General features: G+C 38.4%; 1 protein-coding gene across 6 annotated transcripts in view; it reads left to right on the top strand.

The window, feature by feature from the left end:
- clasp1a (cytoplasmic linker associated protein 1a) overlaps positions 1-21,446 on the top strand; it is a 168,266-nt gene that overhangs the window by 81,194 nt on the left and 65,626 nt on the right. For all 6 annotated transcript variants that reach the window (XM_062067771.1, XM_062067770.1, XM_062067773.1 and 3 more), the window contains exons 11-19: positions 5,049-5,141; positions 5,291-5,436; positions 13,181-13,316; positions 13,926-13,996; positions 14,200-14,259; positions 17,286-17,363; positions 20,224-20,391; positions 20,492-20,538; positions 20,708-20,878. In XM_062067771.1, the coding sequence (XP_061923755.1) occupies positions 5,049-5,141; positions 5,291-5,436; positions 13,181-13,316; positions 13,926-13,996; positions 14,200-14,259; positions 17,286-17,363; positions 20,224-20,391; positions 20,492-20,538; positions 20,708-20,878 (970 nt within the window). The remainder of the gene's footprint in view (positions 1-5,048; positions 5,142-5,290; positions 5,437-13,180; positions 13,317-13,925; positions 13,997-14,199; positions 14,260-17,285; positions 17,364-20,223; positions 20,392-20,491; positions 20,539-20,707; positions 20,879-21,446) is intronic.

Genomic DNA, 21,446 nt, shown 5'->3' with positions numbered 1-21,446 from the left:
AAAAGCTAAGGATATATATCCATCCATTCATTTTCTACCGCTTGTCCCTTTTGGATATATGATATATATATATATATTATTTTTTTAAAATACCGTAAATACTCCTTGCTTCTAAAAATGTTTTTAAGTATAATAAGTGTAACTATGTATATCCGGTATAAATAAATTATTTAGTATATAAGGTGACCAGTATTTTAAAAAAAAAGTAGATATAGGTTTATTTTGTGCACACATGGAGGTATGAAAGAGTCAAACAAAGGTGACAAAGAGTACTTGTAGATTTGTCCTGACAAAAACCAGTTTCTTCAAAAATGGTAAAGTGCTGGTCGTCCAGTGCCATCATTTCCACAATGAATTCACCTGTGGCCAACCTTTTACACTCATCAAATGCTGCAGCAATAAGAACAAGCTACTCTTTGCGGCTGGCTTTGGGGCAGCTTCTTTATAGGCTTTCATTATTCTAAATATATATATATATATATATTTAGAATAATCAACGATTATTCTAAATGTCGACTATATATATCTCCATACTTTGGACAGTGGTGTTTAGGCAAGGCTGTTTTGAATTAAAGAAAAAGTAAAACATTTTAAAATTTTGCCCATCAACCTTGATCCTTGTGTGAGACAAGAATACACATATTTCCCTTTCCTGTGCATTTGAAACATTGAAAAACTGCTATTACGAGTCGGCTTACAATGCAGTCTATTCTGCAGATACAGCCCTTTAAAAACTCTCATCAGCGTTTTATATATATGTTGTAAGTATGTATGTAATGTAGTAACAGGCACATTCATGATAACATGTAATATTTACATTGTTTTGCTAATTTTAAGCATTACTAGGACTTCTTTCTTGGGTGCATTGATTTCACAATCCGCAAAACTAAACGCTTCCGTCAACAATAACAATAACTAAAAGAGCTGTGTTTGCTATGACTAATCATGACAAGACTTTGTGAGAGCGTTGAGCACTATCATGTAGCACATTGATGGGACAGCTGTGTGTTTTTAGAGGGCTTTGTATGCAAAACAGATGAATCCCCATCACCTGCATTGTTAGCTGCCTCTTATTAGCAGTTTTTCACTATCTAAAACGTACAGAAAAGAGAAAGACTTGAGTTCTTGTCTCGCATAAGGATTGTAGATAATGGGCAAAATTCTAAAAAAGTGTGGTTCCTCTTTAAGTTTACCCCTTTTTTTTCGGACCATAAAACGCACCGGCTTGTAAGGCGCACTGTCGATGAACAGGTCTATCTGGGTCTATTTCTCATACAAAAGGCGCATTGAAGGGGTCTGATATTTTGTTTACAATCAAAACACTTCCTTGTGGTCTACATAACATATGGTGGTTCTTTGGTCATCATTTTGCATAGATTATGTTTTACAGACCGTTTTCAAGCCGCTTTCTTACCGGATGCACAGTTTTGTGGGCGGTCTTGTTTAAATGGCTCCACTTGGACTGCGTCTTCTCCTCGTCATCTTTTGTTGTAGTTTTTAGCGCTTCCATGACAGGTTAACTGACAGATTAAGTTCAAACTATACACTATGTTGTATTAGAAATGGCAACAGCCGAGCATGAATGCCCGACGACAAGAGGATAAAGAAAAATGGCAGACGTGCGCACATTTTCGGGACTTATGCCAAACCAACTTTTCTTACCTATTTGTACCTAATGTTGTGTATTTGGGATCTGCATAACAGGGCGAAACAAATGTCAGATAATGACTCCTAATATGTGCCATTTTGGGGTCCTTATAAACACACCATAATATTACCCGTATGTTGAAGCACAGTACGTCTGACGATGGTAGCTGTAATGCTCCGACAAGCAGTGCGGCTATATAGCTTATAGTGGGGGCCCTTAGGGAGATTTTAGGGTGTGTTCGTTCACTTTTGTCTAAAAGCGCCAAATTTGGCACAGGTGTAGCTCAGGGCATACTTAAATGATTTGGCTAGGGCGCCGGTGACCTTTGGGGTCGCCACAGCGGCTGATCCAATATGGCCACCACCTGAACACGCTTTTGCCTCTACATTTGAACCAGATGATCTACAAATCCAAACTGGTGTCTATTTCATGTTTTTTGACAATTAGAAATATGATGGAAAAATCATCTTTATGATTGGGTGTGTCTGGACACCTAATTAGCATATTTCCAAGATGGCGGCTATGTAAAAATTAGGTGTACCTTAACTTTTGATACTTTTAGGATTTTTGAGCATCAGAAACATACTGGAATGATCAGATTTATGATCATTTATTTATTAAAAAAATGTTATTTCCATATTAACAACATAGCCATTATCTACCAAAATGTATTGCACATATATTTTAACACAGATAGAATGTACAGCTACAGATATATTTCATTGTAACATTAGTAAAAGTAGAGAAAGTCAGTGTTACCCCCCCTGTAATATAGGTTTCTGTTTCAACAGAAACGTATCTTACAGAGAAGGCTCCGACACTGTTATCCACACAGTGTGATAATCGTTTGGTCCCTCGACAGGCTACTGTTGTGTCTCCTGACTTCTCCTGATGTGAAAATCATACAGAAAAACTTATCTATGTACAGTCATTCTGCTGCCTAATCTAACACTGTGAAAATCATCAACTTTATTTTCATGTAATGCATTTTTCAGTGTAGCTATTATCAAACAATATGGCCTCCACATCATCTGATAGTAATAGTATCAGCAGCAGCATCAATTAGGACTTATGTTGTCTCTGCCAATTACAGTCTGATGACCCCTTACAAACACCCAAAAGCGAAGGACTTTTGTCACTAGAAAAGGATCTCAAATATTTCATTGAAATTGCGAATGCTATACCTTCATGTATAAATGTCACAATTGATCAATTGAATGATGGTTCAGGTATCGCATCAACACTTGTATTAAATAAGGCCAAATACCACAAACGCTGCAGAAGCTACTGTAGTAGTTCTCGTGTTGAAAGGGGATTGAAAGCATGAGGATCATGCTGTCCCCTCCTTAATAAGTCCTAAAAAGCTTTGATCAAGTCATCTTCAAACCAGTGGTATTCATTGTGTGATATGTGAAGGGGAGGATACGAAAGATCTGCACAAGGCATTAACAAATAATGTTGATTCCAAAATGAAAAGCTGGGCAGAATCTAGTAAAGATTTTAAACTTCTTGGGAGATTAGTTACTCAAGCGTCTGATGTGCACGCAGCAGATGTGTACTATCATAGCAAATGTTATCTGTACTTGAGATATGCAGCACAAGTTGCACAACATGGCCCTGCCATGAGGTAGCGACTTGTCCAGGGTGTACCCCGCCTTTCGCCCGAATGCAGCTGAGATAGGCTCCAGCACCCCCCGCCACCCCAAAAGGGACAAGCGGTAGAAAATGGATGGATGGATGGAAGTTGCACAACATAAAACATCTTCCAACATATCATAAGAAGAAACGTCTACCAGTGAATCCAGGGAAACCTTTGACCCTCTGACTATAGCGCAAATTGTTGATTCAGATTGCTCCTTCACAATTTCAAATTTAAGGCAACTCTATAGAACCCTTATGAATGAACGTGGGTATGTCTGTTGTTATAATGAACCTCACACAACAAGATTCAAGACACATCTCCTCTCTTTTTTGCCTGACTGGAGTGAACACCAGAAAGGGAGGGAGACGTAAATTGCAAGCAAGCAAAAAGTGGCAGACAGTGTAGCTAGAGGCAATGATTCCAACCCGATTGATCAAGATGAGGCACTTTTGTTGACAGGGGCTGCCTTGGTTTTACACAAGTATTGTTTACAACCAGGACACAAATTTGATGGCACCTTACCTTCCAACTGTCTTACGGTATCTGTTCCTGAACCTTTAAGAGTATTCAATGACATTGTCCTTTAAGGACCAGGACTCCTCAAAGCCATGCACCAACAATGAGGGTCCAGCACAGTAACCTGGATGCGCACACTTGGTGCAGCTTTTGTCAAGTAATTGGGGAACAAAAACAACTCCCCCCCCCCAAAAAAAATAAAATAAAAAATAAATAAATAAATTATTAAATTAAAAAAAAAGGTAGAGAAGAAGACAGCCTCCACATGGCCTCCCCCGCAAGTAGTAGCCAAAGAGTAGTTGCCCTTTAAGCGAAACCAATGTCTTCAAAATGTCACAACCACAGCCGCCCCCCCCCCCCCCCCCGACATTTCATATAAACATTAGAAAGGAATCATGCATGTTGCACAAGGTTTTACGCATAACAATGCCCAAGTTACATCCAATGTCTTCAGAATAGCAAAACGCCACTAGGAAATATGCAAATTAGGGGTCTAGACACACCCAAAAATAAAAATGAGCATTCCAAGCATTCCAACACATTTCTAATTGTCAAAACACATGAAATAGATACCAAGTTTACATTTGTAGCTCATCTGTTTCAAATGTTAGAGACAAAAGCTATTACAAGCCATATTTGATTGGCCGCTGTGGCGACCCCAAAGGTCATTGGCGCGGGCGTCCTAGCTAAATCATTTAAGTATGCCCTGAGCTACACCTGTGCCAAATTTGGCGCTTTTAGACAGAAGTGAACGAAAATATCCCTAAGGGCCTCCACTATTACCAAAGTCGTAATAATAAAATTTTTTGACAACATGTGGAATGTTCCATATTCTCAATGAAACATCAAAGTTTTGGTCTTGCTTGCTAGTGTAATTCATTAAATAAAGGGCATCAACCTGCAGTCCATAAGTAGCTCTTATGTGTGACTGCCATCTACTGGTCACACTTATCAATGCACCATGTACCACATGAAATTGGTTCAAGGTCAGTAAGCTCAACCAGAAATAATACATACGTAAGGCGCACTGGGTTCTAAAGCACACTGTCGATTTCTGAGAAAATGAAAGGAATTTAGGTGCGCCTTATAGTCAGAAAAATAGGGTATATTAAATATATTTCCTGTACGCAACATTGTTTGTTGTCCTCTGTGTTCTTTTTTGTAGTGTACATAGTTTTTGTAAGTGCTCTCGTTTTCCCTGACTTCCACACGCTAATGATAAAACGTATCTCCTGTCTCCAGATTTACTCCAACAGGGAGCTGGAGGAGCAGCTGAGTAAGATCAGAGAAATTCTATCAGATGACAAACACGACTGGGAGCATCGAGTGGTAGCCGTAAGTCACACATCTACACACTATGCAAATGAGTAAGAAGTTCAAGTGAAGAGAACATTTGAGGACTCGACATACACGTCTAAACAAGATTTTGAAACCATTAAACCAATCGCTATGGACTCTCAGCTCTTCATCTCGCTCCCTTTCAGCTGAAAAAGGTTCGCTCATTGATGATGGCGGGTGCAGCAGAGTACGAGGGTTTCCCTCAGCAGCTTCGTCTACTGGAGGCGTCGCTCAAACTGTCGGCTAAAGATCTGCGCTCACAGGTCGTCCGCGAGGCCTGCATCACTTTGGGGTAAGATTTAAAAAAAACCTTCCTGATGTAATTTGTCAACTTTTTGATGTTCAAAGTAGGACTGTCAAAATTACACGGTAATGCATGTGGTTAATCACAAAAATGTATATATGCAGATTAATTTCGCAATTTCTTTTGATCACACATGCTCCTTCACTTTAATTTAGTTACATAGTTACATAGATCAGGTCAATGCATACGTCAGTGCAAAGATTTGACTTCAAAATACATCTCGAACGGACTTAAGATAAAGTTGTTCGCAAGTTTTGTGTAAATAAATGACATACATTTAAGTAAAACATCTTACATTTTGTTTGTGTTAAAATATTAATTAATATTAATATATTAAGTTAATAACAATTATGAAAGCTCGTAATTTACTGTTATTGATCATGACTAGTTAAAATTCACAAGTGTGATTTTTCTGATTTAAAAACTGTACCCCGAAAGGGACAAGCGGTAGAAAATGAATGGATGGATGGATAATTTGACATAACTTTTTATTAGTTTAAAAATATATACAATGAGATAAACCGCCGATAATATTTAAAGTAAGTTCATTATAATTTCAACAGAATAGCAAAAAAATCCAATTAAAATGTATTTTTATTTGAGTGAAATAAGTATTTGATCCCCTATTAACCAGCAAGCATTCTGACCACCATGCATCCATGAAACACGCAAATTCTTCCAGTCCAGTGTGACACCACCATCTAATTTGCATAATTTGACCATGACACGCGTGCATGCAATTTTTACCAAGTTGGCAACACTGCATCCTCCTGCTTTGTGTTCTTCTTCTCTTGCAGACTTGGTGTGTAGAAGGTGTTAAGGGAAACTTGCACTGCTTTTTGGAATTTTACCCATCATCCTTATGTGCAGGCACGTGCACAGACAGATGCACAAGCCAGAAAAAAGGGCACTCATACAATTATTATTATTATTATTATTAATTCTGGAAAAAAACACAGGAAGTTATATAGTTAATACAACCATTACAAACTTAATCCATCTTCTATACCACTTATCCTCTTAGGGTACACCCGAGACTGGTTGCCAGTCTATGGCGGGCATATATAGATGAACAACTATTCACACGCACATTCATGCCTATTGACAACTTAGAGTCTCCAAATAACCTAATTTGATATTTTTGGAATGTGAGAGGAAGCCAGGTACCCAAAGAAAACCCACACATACACAGGGAGAACATGCAAACTCCACACAGGTGTACAAACGGTTCGAACCCAGAACTCCTAGATCTCCTGACTGTGTGGCCCACATGTTAAAAGGATCCCTTGCTGGCCCCACTATGGACTGGACTCTCACATTATTAACTGTATTCACTCTGTATCCATTGCACCGGTCACCCAGGGGGGGTCCCCACATCTGAGGCACTTTCCAAGGATCTTGTTGTTCCCATTGGGTTGAGTTTTTCTTGCACTGATGTGGGATCTGAGCCGAGGATGTCGGTGTGGCTTGTGCAGCCCTTTGAGACACTTGTGATTAAGGGCTATATCAATAACCTTTGATTGATTGATTGATTGATTGATTGATTAACCACTAGGCCACCGTGCGGCCCAAAAGCATTCAGAGTGCAAACCTCTGCCTAGCCCTATCTCCCATTTGTAATGAACCCTAACCCAACAACAGGATAGAGAAAAAGTAGGCGCTTTGGCGGACTCGCGCAAACCTCTTTGAGTAAATATCTGCCATATATGGAGATATTCGCTGAGGTCACCAATTTGAAAAACGTAACGGAAAGGGGAAAATTCCACACGGCTCGTTTGGAGGAAGTATGAAGGAAGGCAAGTTTGTTTTATAAATATCTCTGCCATGCTTCTGTGGTTTGATTTCACCTATGCAGATCCCAAATACACAAAAACAGGTACCAATAGTTTAGAAAAGTTGGTTTTACAATAATAGGTTCTCTTTAAATAGTAAAAAACTGCTAGCACAAGGTAGCTAACAAAGCAGTTAATAGGCAGTCACCTATAATGCTCTGTAAAAAATCATCCAAGAACCTTCAACAATGTGTTATGTACATGCTGTAGGTATACAGTATATGTAATGTAGTAACAGACACATTCATGACAACATGTTAATCATACAGTATTTTTTTTGTCATTTTAAGCATTACCGGAACTGGGAGCTTAGATGATTAAAGCAACGAACGCTAGTTCCGTCAATGACAGCAGCAGAAAGAGCATGTTTTGTGTTTGCTATTACTAATCATGGCAGATTTCATGACAGACTTTTGAGAGTTATCATGTAGTACTACTGCGAAACATTTCATGGACAAATTAAGAACATAATAAAACGGTCACAAAGTCCGCTCTCACTGGGATGCTGACTGATGCAAAGGTTCAATCAAGCAATCAATCAATGTTTATTTATATAGCCCTAAATCACAAGTGACTCAAAGGGCTGCACAAGCCACAACGACATCCTCGGTACAGAGCCCACATAAGGGCAAGGAAAAACTCACCCCAGTGGGACGTCGATGTGAATGACTATGAGAAACCTTGGAGAGACCAGGGGAGACCGAAAGCAATGGATGTCGAGTGGGTCTGACATAATATTGTGAAAGTCCAGTCCATAGTGGATCCAACATATCAGCCAAAGTCCACCCCATAGTAGATCCAACATAATAGTGACAGTCCAGTCCACAGTGGGGCCAGCAGGAAACTGTTGTCAGCAGCGCAGAGATGTCCCCAACCGATGCACAGGCTAGCGGTCCACCCCGGGTCCCGACTTTGGACAGCCAGCACTTCATCCATGGCCACCAGACTTGTGTAACTCCCCCTCCACAAGGGAGAGGGGAGCAGAGGAGAAAAGAAAAGAAACGGCAGATCAACTGGTCTAAAAAGGGGGTCTATTTAAAGGCTAGAGTATACAAATGAGTTTTAAGATGGGACTTAAATGCTTCTCCTGAGGTAGCATCTCTAACTGTTACCAGGGGGGCATTCCAGTGTACTGGAGCCCGAATAGAAAATGTTCTATAGCCCGCAGACTTTTTTTGGGCTCTGGGAAGCCGGAGTTCTTTGAACGCAGATTTCTTGCCGGGACATATGGTACAATACAATCGGCAAGATAGGTTGGAGCTAGACCGTGTAGTATTTTATACGTAAGTAGTAAAACCTTAAAGTCACATCTTAAGTGCACAGGAAGCCAGTGCAGGTGAGCCAGTATAGGCGTAATATGATTAAACTTTCTTGTTCTTGTCAAAAGTCTAGCAGCCGCATTTTGTACCAACTGTAATCTTTTAATGCTAGACATAGGGAGACCCGAAATTAATACATTACAGTAATCGAGACAAGACGTAACAAACGCATGAATAATGATCTCAGCGTCGCTAGTGGACAAATTGGAACAAATTTTAGCGATGTTACGGAGATGAAAGAAGGCCGTTTTAGTAACACTCTTAATGTGTGACTCAAATGAGAGAGTTGGGTCGAAGATAATACCCAGATTCTTTACCGAGTCGCCTTGTGTAATTGTTTGGTTGTCAAATGTTAAGGTGGTATTATTAAATAAATGTCGGTGCCTAGCAGGACCGATAATCAGCATTTCCGTTTTCTTAGCGTTGAGTTGCAAAAAGTTAGCGGACATCCATTGTTTAAGTTCATTAAGACACGCCTCCAGCTGACTACAATCCGGCGTGTTGGTCAGCTTTAGGGGCATGTAGAGTTGGGTATCATCAGCATAACAGTGAAAGCTAACACCGTATTTGCGTATGATATCGCCTAGCGGCAGCATGTAGCTTCTAAAGAGTGCAGGGCCAAGAACCGAACCCTGGGGAACTCCGCACGTTACCTTAACATAGTCCGAGGTCACATTATTATGGGAGACGCACTGCATCCTGTCAGTAAGATAAGAGTTAAACCAAGACAAGGCTAAGTCTGACATACCAACACGCGTTTTGATACGCTCTAATAAAATATTATGATCGACGGTATCGAAAGCGGCGCTAAGATCAAGAAGCAGCAACATAGATGACTCATCAGAATCCATCGTTAGCAATAGATCATTAGTCATTTTTGCGAGGGCTTTCTCCGTAGAGTGATTTGCCCTGAAACCGGATTGAAAAGGTTCACAGAGATTGTTAGACACTAAGTGTTCATTTAGCTGCTGTGCAACAATTTTTTCGAGAATTTTCGAAGGGAAGGTGAGACACCGGTCGGTAGTTTACCATGAGGTCAGGATCGAGGTTAGGTCTTTTGAGCAGAGGATGAATGCTAGGGGAACAGTGCCGGAGGAAAGTGATACGTTTATAATATTTAGCACTGATGGACCTAATAATACAAACAGTTCCTTGATAAGTTTCCCAGGAAGTGGGTCAGGTACACATGTTGGTTGTTTTATCCCACTTACATGCCGTAATAATTTGTCTAATGTTATTTCATCAAAAAGAGAGAGACTATTTTGGAGGGCGGTATCCGTTGTATATCCAGTCGTATCTGTGTTGATATAACCCAGTTGTAGCTGGGATGCGTTGTCTTAATCTCCTTTCTAATGAGTTCAATTTTCTTATTAAAGAAATTCATAAAGTCATCTGCCGAGTGGGTGGGGACTACTGTGAGGAGTCCCTTGTTGGGTTAGCGATGCTACTGTACTAAACAAAAATGTTGGATCGTTTTTGTTGAGGCGGATGAGATTTGAGTAATATTTAGCTTTAGCTAAGGTAAGCATGCGTTTATAAGTTATTAAACTATCACTCCATGCTTGATGGAAAACCTCAAGTTTAGTCGCGCGCCATTTGCGTTCCAGCTTTCTACATGATAATTTATGAGCTCTAGTTTTCTCTGTAAACCATGGGGTGTGCCTTTTAGGGGCCCTTTTTTGCTTTAGCGGTGCTATACTATCAGTGGTTTCGCGCAGGGCATTGTCAAAGTTGTTAGTGAGGTTATCAATAGAGCCGACATAATTTGGGAATGGTGCCATTACCAAAGGCAGTAGGTCAGCAAGAGTCATCGTCGGCAGCATTAATGTTGCGGCTGCTAAAGCAGTTATTATTATTATTAGCTTGTTGACAATGAGTTAGAACTTCAAATTTTATAAGGTAATGATCGGACATTACTTTAGTATACGGAAGTATCATAACTTTGGAGGTGGTGACACCCCTGACAAGCACTAGATCTATCGTATTACCGTTGCGATGCGTGGGTTCATGTATTATTTGTGTAAGACCACAGCCACATGGTCTGGAGCGCCACGCACTGAGGGTCCGATGGGGTATTCATATGGATATTAAAGTCCCCCATTATGATTATATTGTCGGCGTGCGTCAGTAGATCAGCAACGAACTCTGAGAATTCACTGATAAAGTCCGAATAGGGCCCAGGGGGGCGGTAGATAACAGCCAGGTCGAGAGGTAGCGGTCTGACAGACCTCATAGTAAGCACCTCAAACGATTTATATTTATTATTTAGGTTAGGTGTAAGGTTAAAGTTTTCATTGTATATTAGTGCGACCCCCCCCCACCCCCCCACCCCCCCCCTCCCCTTTTAAGAGGACGGGCAATATGTGCATTCGTATAGTTAGGAGGAGATGCCTCATTTAGCGCAAAAAAAATCGTCTGGTTTGAGCCAGGTTTCGCTAAGACCAATGACGTTAAGATTGTTGTCTCTAATGACCTCATTAACTAATAACGTTTTGGGAGACAATGATCTTATGTTTAAAAAGCCCATATTATAGGTATTGGGCTGTTTTGACAAGTTTTTGTTGAGATTATCCGTAGTAGCAATATTAACAACGTTGCGTTTATTATGCGTAGTGCACTTTAAATAATTTCGACCATATCTAGGAATTGATATGACGGGAATTTTCCGATTGTTTGCTTGGTGCTGCAATAAACTGGACGCATCATAATTTGCCACCTCAGTAGAATGCATGTCTACCTCTGACACAGTCACAACAGAAAAAACATTATGTGAATTGTGTATTATTCTAAGAGAATTGCTATGCGTACATGGATTATCCAGCCTGGCGCTGGCTAGTTCTAGCTTAACTGACTCCTCACCCGGACTAGCAGACTCTGTAATTGCCTGTGACCGGGCTTGCTCTAGTGTAGTCAGTCAAGTATCTTTCCGCACAAGACTTGTGCTCCCCGTTTCGAAGGTAAATTTGAATAGTCCTCAGGTAAAAAATTCTCAGAGCAAACGAGCATCTTGCTGTTGCTGGGAAGTTCAGAGGAAATATACTTTGCTTCAGTCGGTCCGGGGAGGAGCTTTGTCACTAGACCAGAGAAGTAGTTTGTATAATATAATATCAATGTCGCTATAGCTTGGTTAATATGCAGGTCACAGCATGTAAATAGAGCGTTGTTGAAGCGGGTTCAATCCCCGTTACTTCCTTTGTTAGCTGCCTCAATCAAGCAGTTTTTCACTATCTAAAATGCACAGAAAAGGGAAAGATATGTGGTCATGTCTCACATAGGGATTGCGGATGATGGGCAAAATTCCCAAAAGGTGCAGTTTTTCTTTAAAAAGCACAGTAACATTGCCATCTACTGTATGCAGATGGATTTGGAAAAATGACTACAGACATTCACAGACAATCCCATAATAAATGAACAAGGGTGTAACTGGTAGAGTCAAAAAAAAATTGTAGTGGTTCAAATATATTTGTGGTAAGCTGCCACAAATAAATAAATCCTCAACATCTATTTGTATCTATTTATTTCTATCAAAACGTATTTGGAGTGTATCTGTAAAGAAGAGTGGACCAAATCGTTTTTGTAAACTCACTAAATCAGCAGGATATTAAATACTTATTCCTTAACTGTGGTTAAAAAGAAACGTGTTTTGGGAAAGGCTCATCATATAATGTACAAGTTTAGTGTCATCATTTGTTTTTTAATTTAACAGCCATTGCACTTATTGCTCACATTTGTCATGTGCAGGGATTATTTAAACATTAGTTTTGATTTACAGCAGTGATGGGAAACTTCTGATGCTAAAGAATGCACTGGTATGCAACCTGCCTACATAGAAACTAATTCTGATGAATGCTGCTGAGATCTGAAATGCACACGTTATTACTAATTTGATGAGGTGGAACACTGTGGAAATGAACCGTAAAAAAAAGTTGTGTCGTTGGTATGCAATCTTTTGTAATATTGTATAATTTCATAATTGTATTTTTTTACATGTTTAATTATTTTCTTATTTTTAATTATGCTGATTATACCATTAATGGTGCGGCGTGGTCGAACAGCCGTCCAAAAACTTGAAAATTTTGGGTGCGAATCCTGCTTCCGCAATGGTAGTCTCTGCCGTTGTGTCCTTCACACACCTTGCTCCCAGTGCCCCTCACACTGGTGTACGAATGTGAGTGAATGTGTGGTGATGGTCAGAGAAGCCGTCGGTGCAAATTTGCAGCCATGTTTCTGTCCACCTACCCAAGGACAGCTCTGGCAACAAATGTAGCTTATCACCATCAAGGTGTCCATTATTATTTTTATTATTTATAACAACAATTCTGTTATTGTCATTATTAATATTTTATTTTATTACTGTGGAGTGAACAAATGATGGCTTCTCAGTTCTCATTGTAAAGCGCTTTGAGTGTCTAGGAAAGCGTCTTAATGAATCTAATTAATTTTGTATCCTTATCATGGTAATTATGTTTGAAAATTGAAGGTAAAAGGAGCACACCAATCAAAAGTACTGTTTTTCTGCTAAGGGTGCTGAAAAGAAGACATGCGTGTGTTGTGTATGAAATGGTTTACTTTTCATTTCAGACATTTGTCATTCCTGCTGGGTAACAAGTTTGACCACGGGGCAGAAAGCATCATGCCCATCCTGCTCAACCTGGTGTCCAACAGTGCCAAAATCATGGCGACGTCTGGAATGGCTGCGATCCGTCTAATCCTGCGGGTGAGGTCTCGACATCAGAAAGATGCCATTGTTTTCCTTATTTGAATGTATTATGCAATCACTTTTACCTTGTCAACAGTTTATGATAAACATGTTAAAAGTGCGCCCCGGGGGCTACTTTCAGCCTGCAGCTGCTTTTTAACTGGCCCTCAGCATATTGTAAATTTAGATTTTTGAGTTCATCAATTAAATCAAACGCTAATTTGCTTTTTCTCCTAAAGCACAAAGCTAAAATATATTGTTCAAATAGCTTAGCATAAGTTGATTTTAGCCTCTTTAATGTACATAATGAATGAAAGTGGCCCCCATCCTTACATTTTTATCATCGCGGCCCTCAGTGGAAAAGGTAGGATACCCATGTCTTAAAGTTGCCCTGTCCTGCTAATTTCAGTGTCTTTCAAATGATATTGGATCCCAGTTGATTTTCATAAAATACTACATAAATATCAAGGTTGTCTACAGGGTAAATCTGCATTCTTCTCCTTTTGGCCAAAACTCTCCAATTCGGCTGCCTCTTCACCCAACCACTGTTGCGGTTGGTCAGGGGTTGGAGGTCAGCTCCATCTCCCCATGCCTGACTTTTGATATAGCTGCTTTTTGCTCTTCCAGCATACACACTACCTGCGTCTTATCCCCATCATTACAAGTAACTGCACCTCCAAATCAGTCGCAGTCAGACGGTAAGATAATCTTGTTTTTGTTTGAAACCTTAATTAGCGTATTTGTTTTCAGAGAGCTCTGACTCAGTTGTCATTGTGACAGGAATTGTCAAACACATTTGTACATACAGTACAGCTCGTGTATGTGGTATTATGAGACCTCAATTGAATTGGACCATTGTGTTATTTTATTTCAGAAATGTTCATGTTGTACTCTTTTCCAGACGCTGTTATGAGTTTTTAGACTTAATGCTGCATGAGTGGCACACAAATACACTGGAAAGGTAAGCAGCACATCTGTTTTTCATGTAATATTTGTGCTGTACTTTTTATACATAAGTATTTGATTGACTGTTAATCATTTAAGTTATGAACAGTACAAAGGTTGGATTTCAGTTTTATTGTAAGAGTGTGAACATACCCATTAGTTATAGTTTATTGATTAATTTGTATTAAATGGAGTGAAAAAAGTATTTGAACCCCTCCCAAGCAGCAAACGTAACACAAGAAATTATAGCAAATTAAAATGTTCTGTCCATGAAACACACAAATAGGTCCTGTCCTTTTAAAAAAAAGAACTCATAATTTAAATGTATGTACCGGTACCTGTAAAGGTTTGCGTGTATGTGCAAACTTGATAGCACACAAAACTTGTGCGTATCTTGTACGGCGTCTCTTAAGTGAGCAGAATGAAGACTGCAGTCCATTTAGCGCCTGTCTTTGTGAATATACAGAATATATGCTAATCATCAGAATAGCCACAATACTGGAAGGAGAAAAATGCAAATATAATTATTTTACACACAGTCTGATTCACGAAGACTAAAACTGTTCTGCTGCCGCCGTTTTGCGTCTATATTTAGCACATTTAGAAAGGATGTGCACGATGGCAGTTGTACAGAAATGGCTTTGAGAAAGAAGATGATAGCGCTGCAGCTTCATCTTACATATACTTGCCAACATATATGGTCTGTCAAAAATAACAACATATATGGTCTGTCAAAAATAAAAATATTAGACATAATGTATTGTCTATTTAGCAATACAATTGCTTATTGTTATAGCTCAGGGGTCCCCAAACTGTGGCCCGCCAGCGTCCAAAGTCCAGCCCAAAGGAAGTCCCAAATAAAAAAATACTTATTTGTTTTTTTAATAATTATTTTTTTTATATCTGTCCTTTTTAATCCATTTTCTACCGCTTGTTACTCTCGGTGTCTCCTAGCCGCTAAGTTTTTAATGATGATAATTGTTTCATATATACAGTATCTATGTATCTATATATATATATATATATATATACGGCGTGGCGAAGTTGGTAGAGTGGCTGTGCCAGCAATCGGAGTGTTGCTGGTTACTGGGGTTCAATCCCCACCTTCTACCTTCCTAGTCACGTCCGTTGTGTCCTTGGGCAAGACACTTCACCCTTTGCCTCTGATGGCTGCTGGTTAGCGCCTTGCATGGCAGCTCCCGCCATCAGTGTGTGAATGTGTGTGTGAATGGGTAAATGTGGAAATACTGTCAAAGCACTTTGAGTACCTTGAAGGTAGAAAAGCGCTATACAAGTATAACCCATTTATCATTTATTATATATATATATATATATATATATATATATATATATATATATATATATATATATATATATATATATATATATATATATATATATATATATATATATATATATATATATATATATATATGTATATATATATATATATATGTATATATATATATATATATGTATATATATATATATATATGTATATATATATATATATACGTATATATATATATATATATATGTATATATATATATATATATATATATATATATATATATATATATATATATATATATATATATATATATATATATATATATATATATATATATATATATGAAAAAAACTTTTTGCAATATGCATTTTCTTGCATCTGGAACATTCCAGCGCCTGCACGGAGTCAGTGCCAGCCCCTCCAAGGGTGCACGTTCAGCGTACTAGAAAGTGGGTTCCGTTGTAAAAGGATAGAAGACTGCTTCTAAAATGCCCAGAAAGAGTGGTAGATTTCTGCTTCATGTTTCAAAACATAGCAAACCGGTAGGAGAAGCATGATAACATGAATGTGCAGTAAATGAGATTTCATGGTGAAAGCTGTGTAGTACATGCAAAAACATCATTTAAATAGGGCAGTCTACACCAGTACATTACATGCAACACACCCACTAATAATGCACACAATTGTATAGTTTGCAGACACTGCTTAGTGCATGGTATTTGGATCTGACTTCAGGGATAATAATGCCGACCTGCACAAGACTGGAATAGACTACACGTATGATAATCAACACCTGATAAACAATAGAGTCGCCCAAAACCACAAGGACAATGTGATGTGGTTACATGAAACCAAAATCTCTCCTGAACAACTACAATAAACTACAAATACACTACTACAACTAGAAGAAACTACAAATACGCTTTTGCCAATATTACAACTACAAAACACTACGACAACTACAAGAAAATACGAATATACTCCTACAAGTACGACAACTATAAGAAACTACTAATACACTACTACAAGTAATACAACTATAAGAAACTACAAATACGCTACTACAAGTAATAAAACTATAAGAAACTACAAATACACTACTACCAGAAATACAACTACAAGAAACTAAAAATACACTACTACAAATACTTTAACTACAACAAACTACAATACAAGCATTAGATGTACTTAAACTATAAAAAAAATACAAATACTAAAAATTACAAGAAACTACTAGTACAAGAAACTACAAGTATTACAATTACAAGAAACATGTGATCTCTGTGTTTCCTAATAATAATTTCTACACGAATACAGTCAGTACTAAATCACCTTTTTTATTCCAATCGAATACTTAATTGCCTCAATTGAATACTGTTGAATTTTAAAAATAGATTTTCTTCTTTTTTTCAATGTTAAAATGAAGCTACACCAAAAATTATGATTTGTATATTTTTAAGGTTAAACTTCAGATGGCTATGAATAATACATTTTCCACTTTATGTGTATGATTTTTGTTAGCATTTATCCTTTTTGTCAAATGATAGTATCAGAGGTCATTAAGATAGGTCATTAAGTATTGGCTGGATGCACCACTGATGATGATCATTAAATGTGGGAAACTTTAATCATTCCAGTGAAGTGGAAACATTAAAGGGTCTTTAAAAAGCATGTGAAAAGTGTTCATATTTGCTGAAGACCAGCAGAGGAACACAAGCAGACACTAAAGAATGCATTCTTCCTATTTTAGACATGTTGCTGTCCTCACTGAAACCATCAGGAAAGGAATCCATGATGCTGATTCTGAGGCTAGATCCATTGCCAGGAAGTAAGTACGGAGACACTTTTTGAAGAAACTGTTACTGTAAATTGTTTACTTGCCCTGGTGTTCAAATGTTACTGGAAACCATGTACTTGTCCTGGTGTCCAGATGTTACTGTTTCTTAGTATGTACTTGTCCTGGTGTTCAGATGTTACCGTTTCTTAAGTATGTACTTGCTCTGGCGTCCACATGTTAATGGTTCTTAAGCATGTACTTGTCCTGGTGTCCAGATGATACTGTAAACCATGTACTTGTCTTGGCGTCCAGATGTTACTGTTTCTTAGTACCTGTATGTACTTGTCCCGGTGTTCAGATGTTACTGTTTCTTAAGTATGTACTTGTCCTGGTGTCATTATGTTACCTTTTCTTTAGTATGTACTTGCTCTGGTGTCCGGATGTTACTGGTTCTTAAGCATGTACTTGTCCTGGTGTCCAGATGTTACTGTAAACCATGTACTTGTCCTGGCGTCTAAATGTTACTGTTTCTTAGTATGTACTTTTCCTGGTGTTCAGATGTTAGTGTTTCTTAAGTGTGTACTTGCCCTGGCGTTCAGATGTTACTGTTTCTTAAGTATGTACTTGTCCTGATGTCTCGATGTTAATAGTTTGTCTGTGTTAGCGCTTATAATAACAATATCACTAATAAATGGTTAATATTAAAGTCACACAATGTAAATGGGGTCTTGTTGGCACTTTTTGGATGTTTTTTATTGAGTTTTATTTACGAAATAAAATGCATTATAAAAAAAAAAAAACATTCTGCACTGGTCCAGATGTTACTGTAAACCGTGTGCTTGTCCTGGTGATCAGATGTTAATAAATAAATAAATGATAAATGGGTTGTACTTGTATAGCGCTTTTCTACCTTCAAGGTACTCAAAGCGCTTTGACAGTATTTCCACATTTACCCATTCACACACACATTCACACACTGATGGCGGGAGCTGCCATGCAAGGCGCTACCAGCAGCCATCAGAGGCAAAGGGTGAAGTGTCTTGCCCAAGGACACAACGGACGTGACTAGGAAGGTAGAAGGTGGGAATTGAACCCCAGTAACCAGCAACACTCCGATTGCTGGCACAGCCACTCTACCAACTTCGCCACGCCGTCCCTGTTACTGGTTCTTAACCGTGTACTTGTCCTGGTGTCCAGATGTTGCTGGTTCTTAACCGTGTAATTGCGCTAGTTTCCAGATGTTACTGTTTTCATAAGTATGTACTTGTCCAGATGTTAGGGCTTGACAATTAATTTTAAAAAAAAATTATATTTCGATTATGGCTTCTCACGATTATGAAAATATAATATTCGAAAAAACGCTTAATGGACTGCTCAACATGCATGCAAATTCTAGGCAGTTTGGGGTGTCACCATTGTTGCTTTTTATTTGACACAGCGCTAGTATGCCTAATCAATAATCACTAAACTCAATAGAAAAAGTAAGGCATATGATTTACAGAGTCACATAATTTTCCAATAAAATGTAATCCGCTGATAAAAGCAAAATAATATCAGGGAAAATGACATGAATGTAAGTGACATGCTGTCATTGTGTGGAGAAAGAATATATGTTTGGGAAAATAATGTGTCTGGTCGCGCTCATTCATCCCCGACACATTCAAACGCCAGCCGTCCTGAACTCAACAATGTGAAACAGCGACTAAACTATGAAGCAAAAACTAGCAAGAACAATCCATACACCCACAACACATCTCACCTGCTTGTGTTGTTGTAACAACATCCTCAATGTTACATTAATCTACAAACAGTGGTTGCAACTTGAGAGGCGCTCTCTTTTTTTTTACATCCTCCTGTCGCGTCTTTACTTGTCAAGCTGAGAACTACAGCACACTTTCCCCCTTCACAATAATAGTGCGGGGTGCCACATCCTGTCTACCAGCGCTAACAAAATACAAGTTTTTAAAAAATACCTTACACAAGCATAATGTACTAAAAGCACTTATTGATACATTTACACCATATTAGGCTTTGACCTAAAATACTGGTCAAAATTGTCCAAAGATGTATTGCACCAATAAATGTGAAGTTTTAACAAATATTTTATTAAATTTTATTTGACACAAAAAGCACACACTCTATGGTGGTAAAATACGTATAAAAGGTAAAAAACTGAATAATTATTGTTTTTTTATATTGCCATAGTTATTTAAATGTATTATTGCTATTTTACTTGTTATGATTTATTCCTTACTAATTTATATCCAGCTATTATTAAAGTAGAGTTTTAGTGTTACAATAAATACTCATATTTTCAAATTAATGAACGATCGTGTAATTAATTGTGATTAGAATATCAATATTTTTGCCATAATCATACAGCCCTACCAGATGTTTCTGTTTCTTAAAAAAGTACTTGTACTTAAGTAGTGTGTACGTGCACTGGTGTCCAGATGTTACTGTAAATCGTGTGCTTGTTCTGGTGTCCAGATGTTACTGGTTCTTAACGGTGTACATGACCTGGTGTCCGGATCTTACTGCTTTTTAATAGTTTTCTTGTCCTGGTGTCCAGATTTTGCCGATTCTTAAATGTGTACTTGTGCTAGTTTCCAGATGTTACTGGTTCTTAAGTGTGTACCTGTCCTGGTGTTCAGATTTTTCTGCAAATATTAATGGTTCATCACCGTGTACTTGTCCTGTTGTCCGGATGTTACTGGTTTTTAACTGTGTACTTGTCCTGGTTTCATATGTTACTGGTTCTTAACTGTGTACTTGTCCATCTGTCCTGAAGCTACTGGTTCTTAACTGTGAACTTGTCCTTGTGTCCTGAAGTTAATGATTATTAACCATATTCTTGTCCTGGTGTCCAGATGTTACTGGTTCTTAACAGTGTTCTTGTCCTGGTGTCCAGATGTTACTGGGGCTTTCATGGTCACTTTAGCCGTGAGGCAGAGCACCTGTTCCAAGCGCTGGAGTCCACGTATCAGAAAGCACTGCAGACTCACCTGAAGAGTTCCGACAGCATCGTTTCTTTACCCCAATCAGATCGTTCCTCATCGTCTTCACAGGAGAGTCTAAAGTAAGAACAACACAATATTGAATAAGCTTGATTATTACATAGTAATGATTTTTTTAGTTTTATTTCACAATTGTCACAATCAATTATTTCTTCATTCTAGTCGACCACTGTCTGTGAGGACTGTCATTGGAGGCAGCTTAGCCAGAAGTAAGCACGTTTGCCATCCATTCAAACTAATTCTTGAAAAATTAACATTAAATTACTAAAAATCAAAGAAACATTATCACAGTTTTTTTCCCTTCAGTGTTTTCCCTAACAATATATTAGAATGGTGCACCCTCCCAGTCATAAGCCTACTTTCTCTCTGATGTTTCAGCTAAGATAGTAAGCACCCGCTTACCACTTACACCAGGTGCCCTCCAACGTTCCCGTAGCGACGTGGATGTAAACGCTGCCTCCAGCGCCAAGTCCAGGGTGTCCACTGTTCCAGCATCCTCACCATTCAGCTCAGCGGCCGCCCTTCCCCCTGGATCTTATGCTTCATTAGGTAATCCACGGGTCCCCACTTTGATTTGTTAAAACCAACATCTGCATCATCCAACATTTATTTATTTAAACCGAGTTAAAGATAATACTGACATTAGTTATACACATTTATATATTCTACTGTATATCTATTTTTAGTGAACAAAATCACAACAATAATACTAGGATATAACTTAGGGGACCTATTAAGCAAAACCCCATATTTTTACCATTTGGTACCTGTTTTTGTGCATTTGAAATCTGCATAAGTCCCGAAAATTTTAAATTAAACCATGGAGGCATAGCGGAGATATTTTTAAAATCATCTTGCCTTTCTTCATACTTCAAACGAGCCGTTTGGAATTTGACCAATTTGTGAAATTTTTCCCAAGTTTGATGTCCGTGGATATTTCTATATATGGTAGAGATTTACCCAAAGAGCTTTGCGCAAGTCTGACGTTGTAGTCAATAAGTTCCTTATTTTTCTCTATCCTCTTGTTGTGGGGCAGACTGACTCGTTCATGGCATCCTCCACTGTTGCCATTTCTAATACAAAATAGCGTAAAGTTATAACTTACATTTGTCAGTAG

Source organism: Entelurus aequoreus, linkage group LG13 (genome assembly GCF_033978785.1).
Source record: "Entelurus aequoreus isolate RoL-2023_Sb linkage group LG13, RoL_Eaeq_v1.1, whole genome shotgun sequence".
NCBI lineage: Eukaryota > Metazoa > Chordata > Actinopteri > Syngnathiformes > Syngnathidae > Entelurus > Entelurus aequoreus.
The sequence above is the reverse complement of the archived record's forward strand: the minus strand, read 5'-3'. Positions and strand labels throughout refer to the sequence as shown.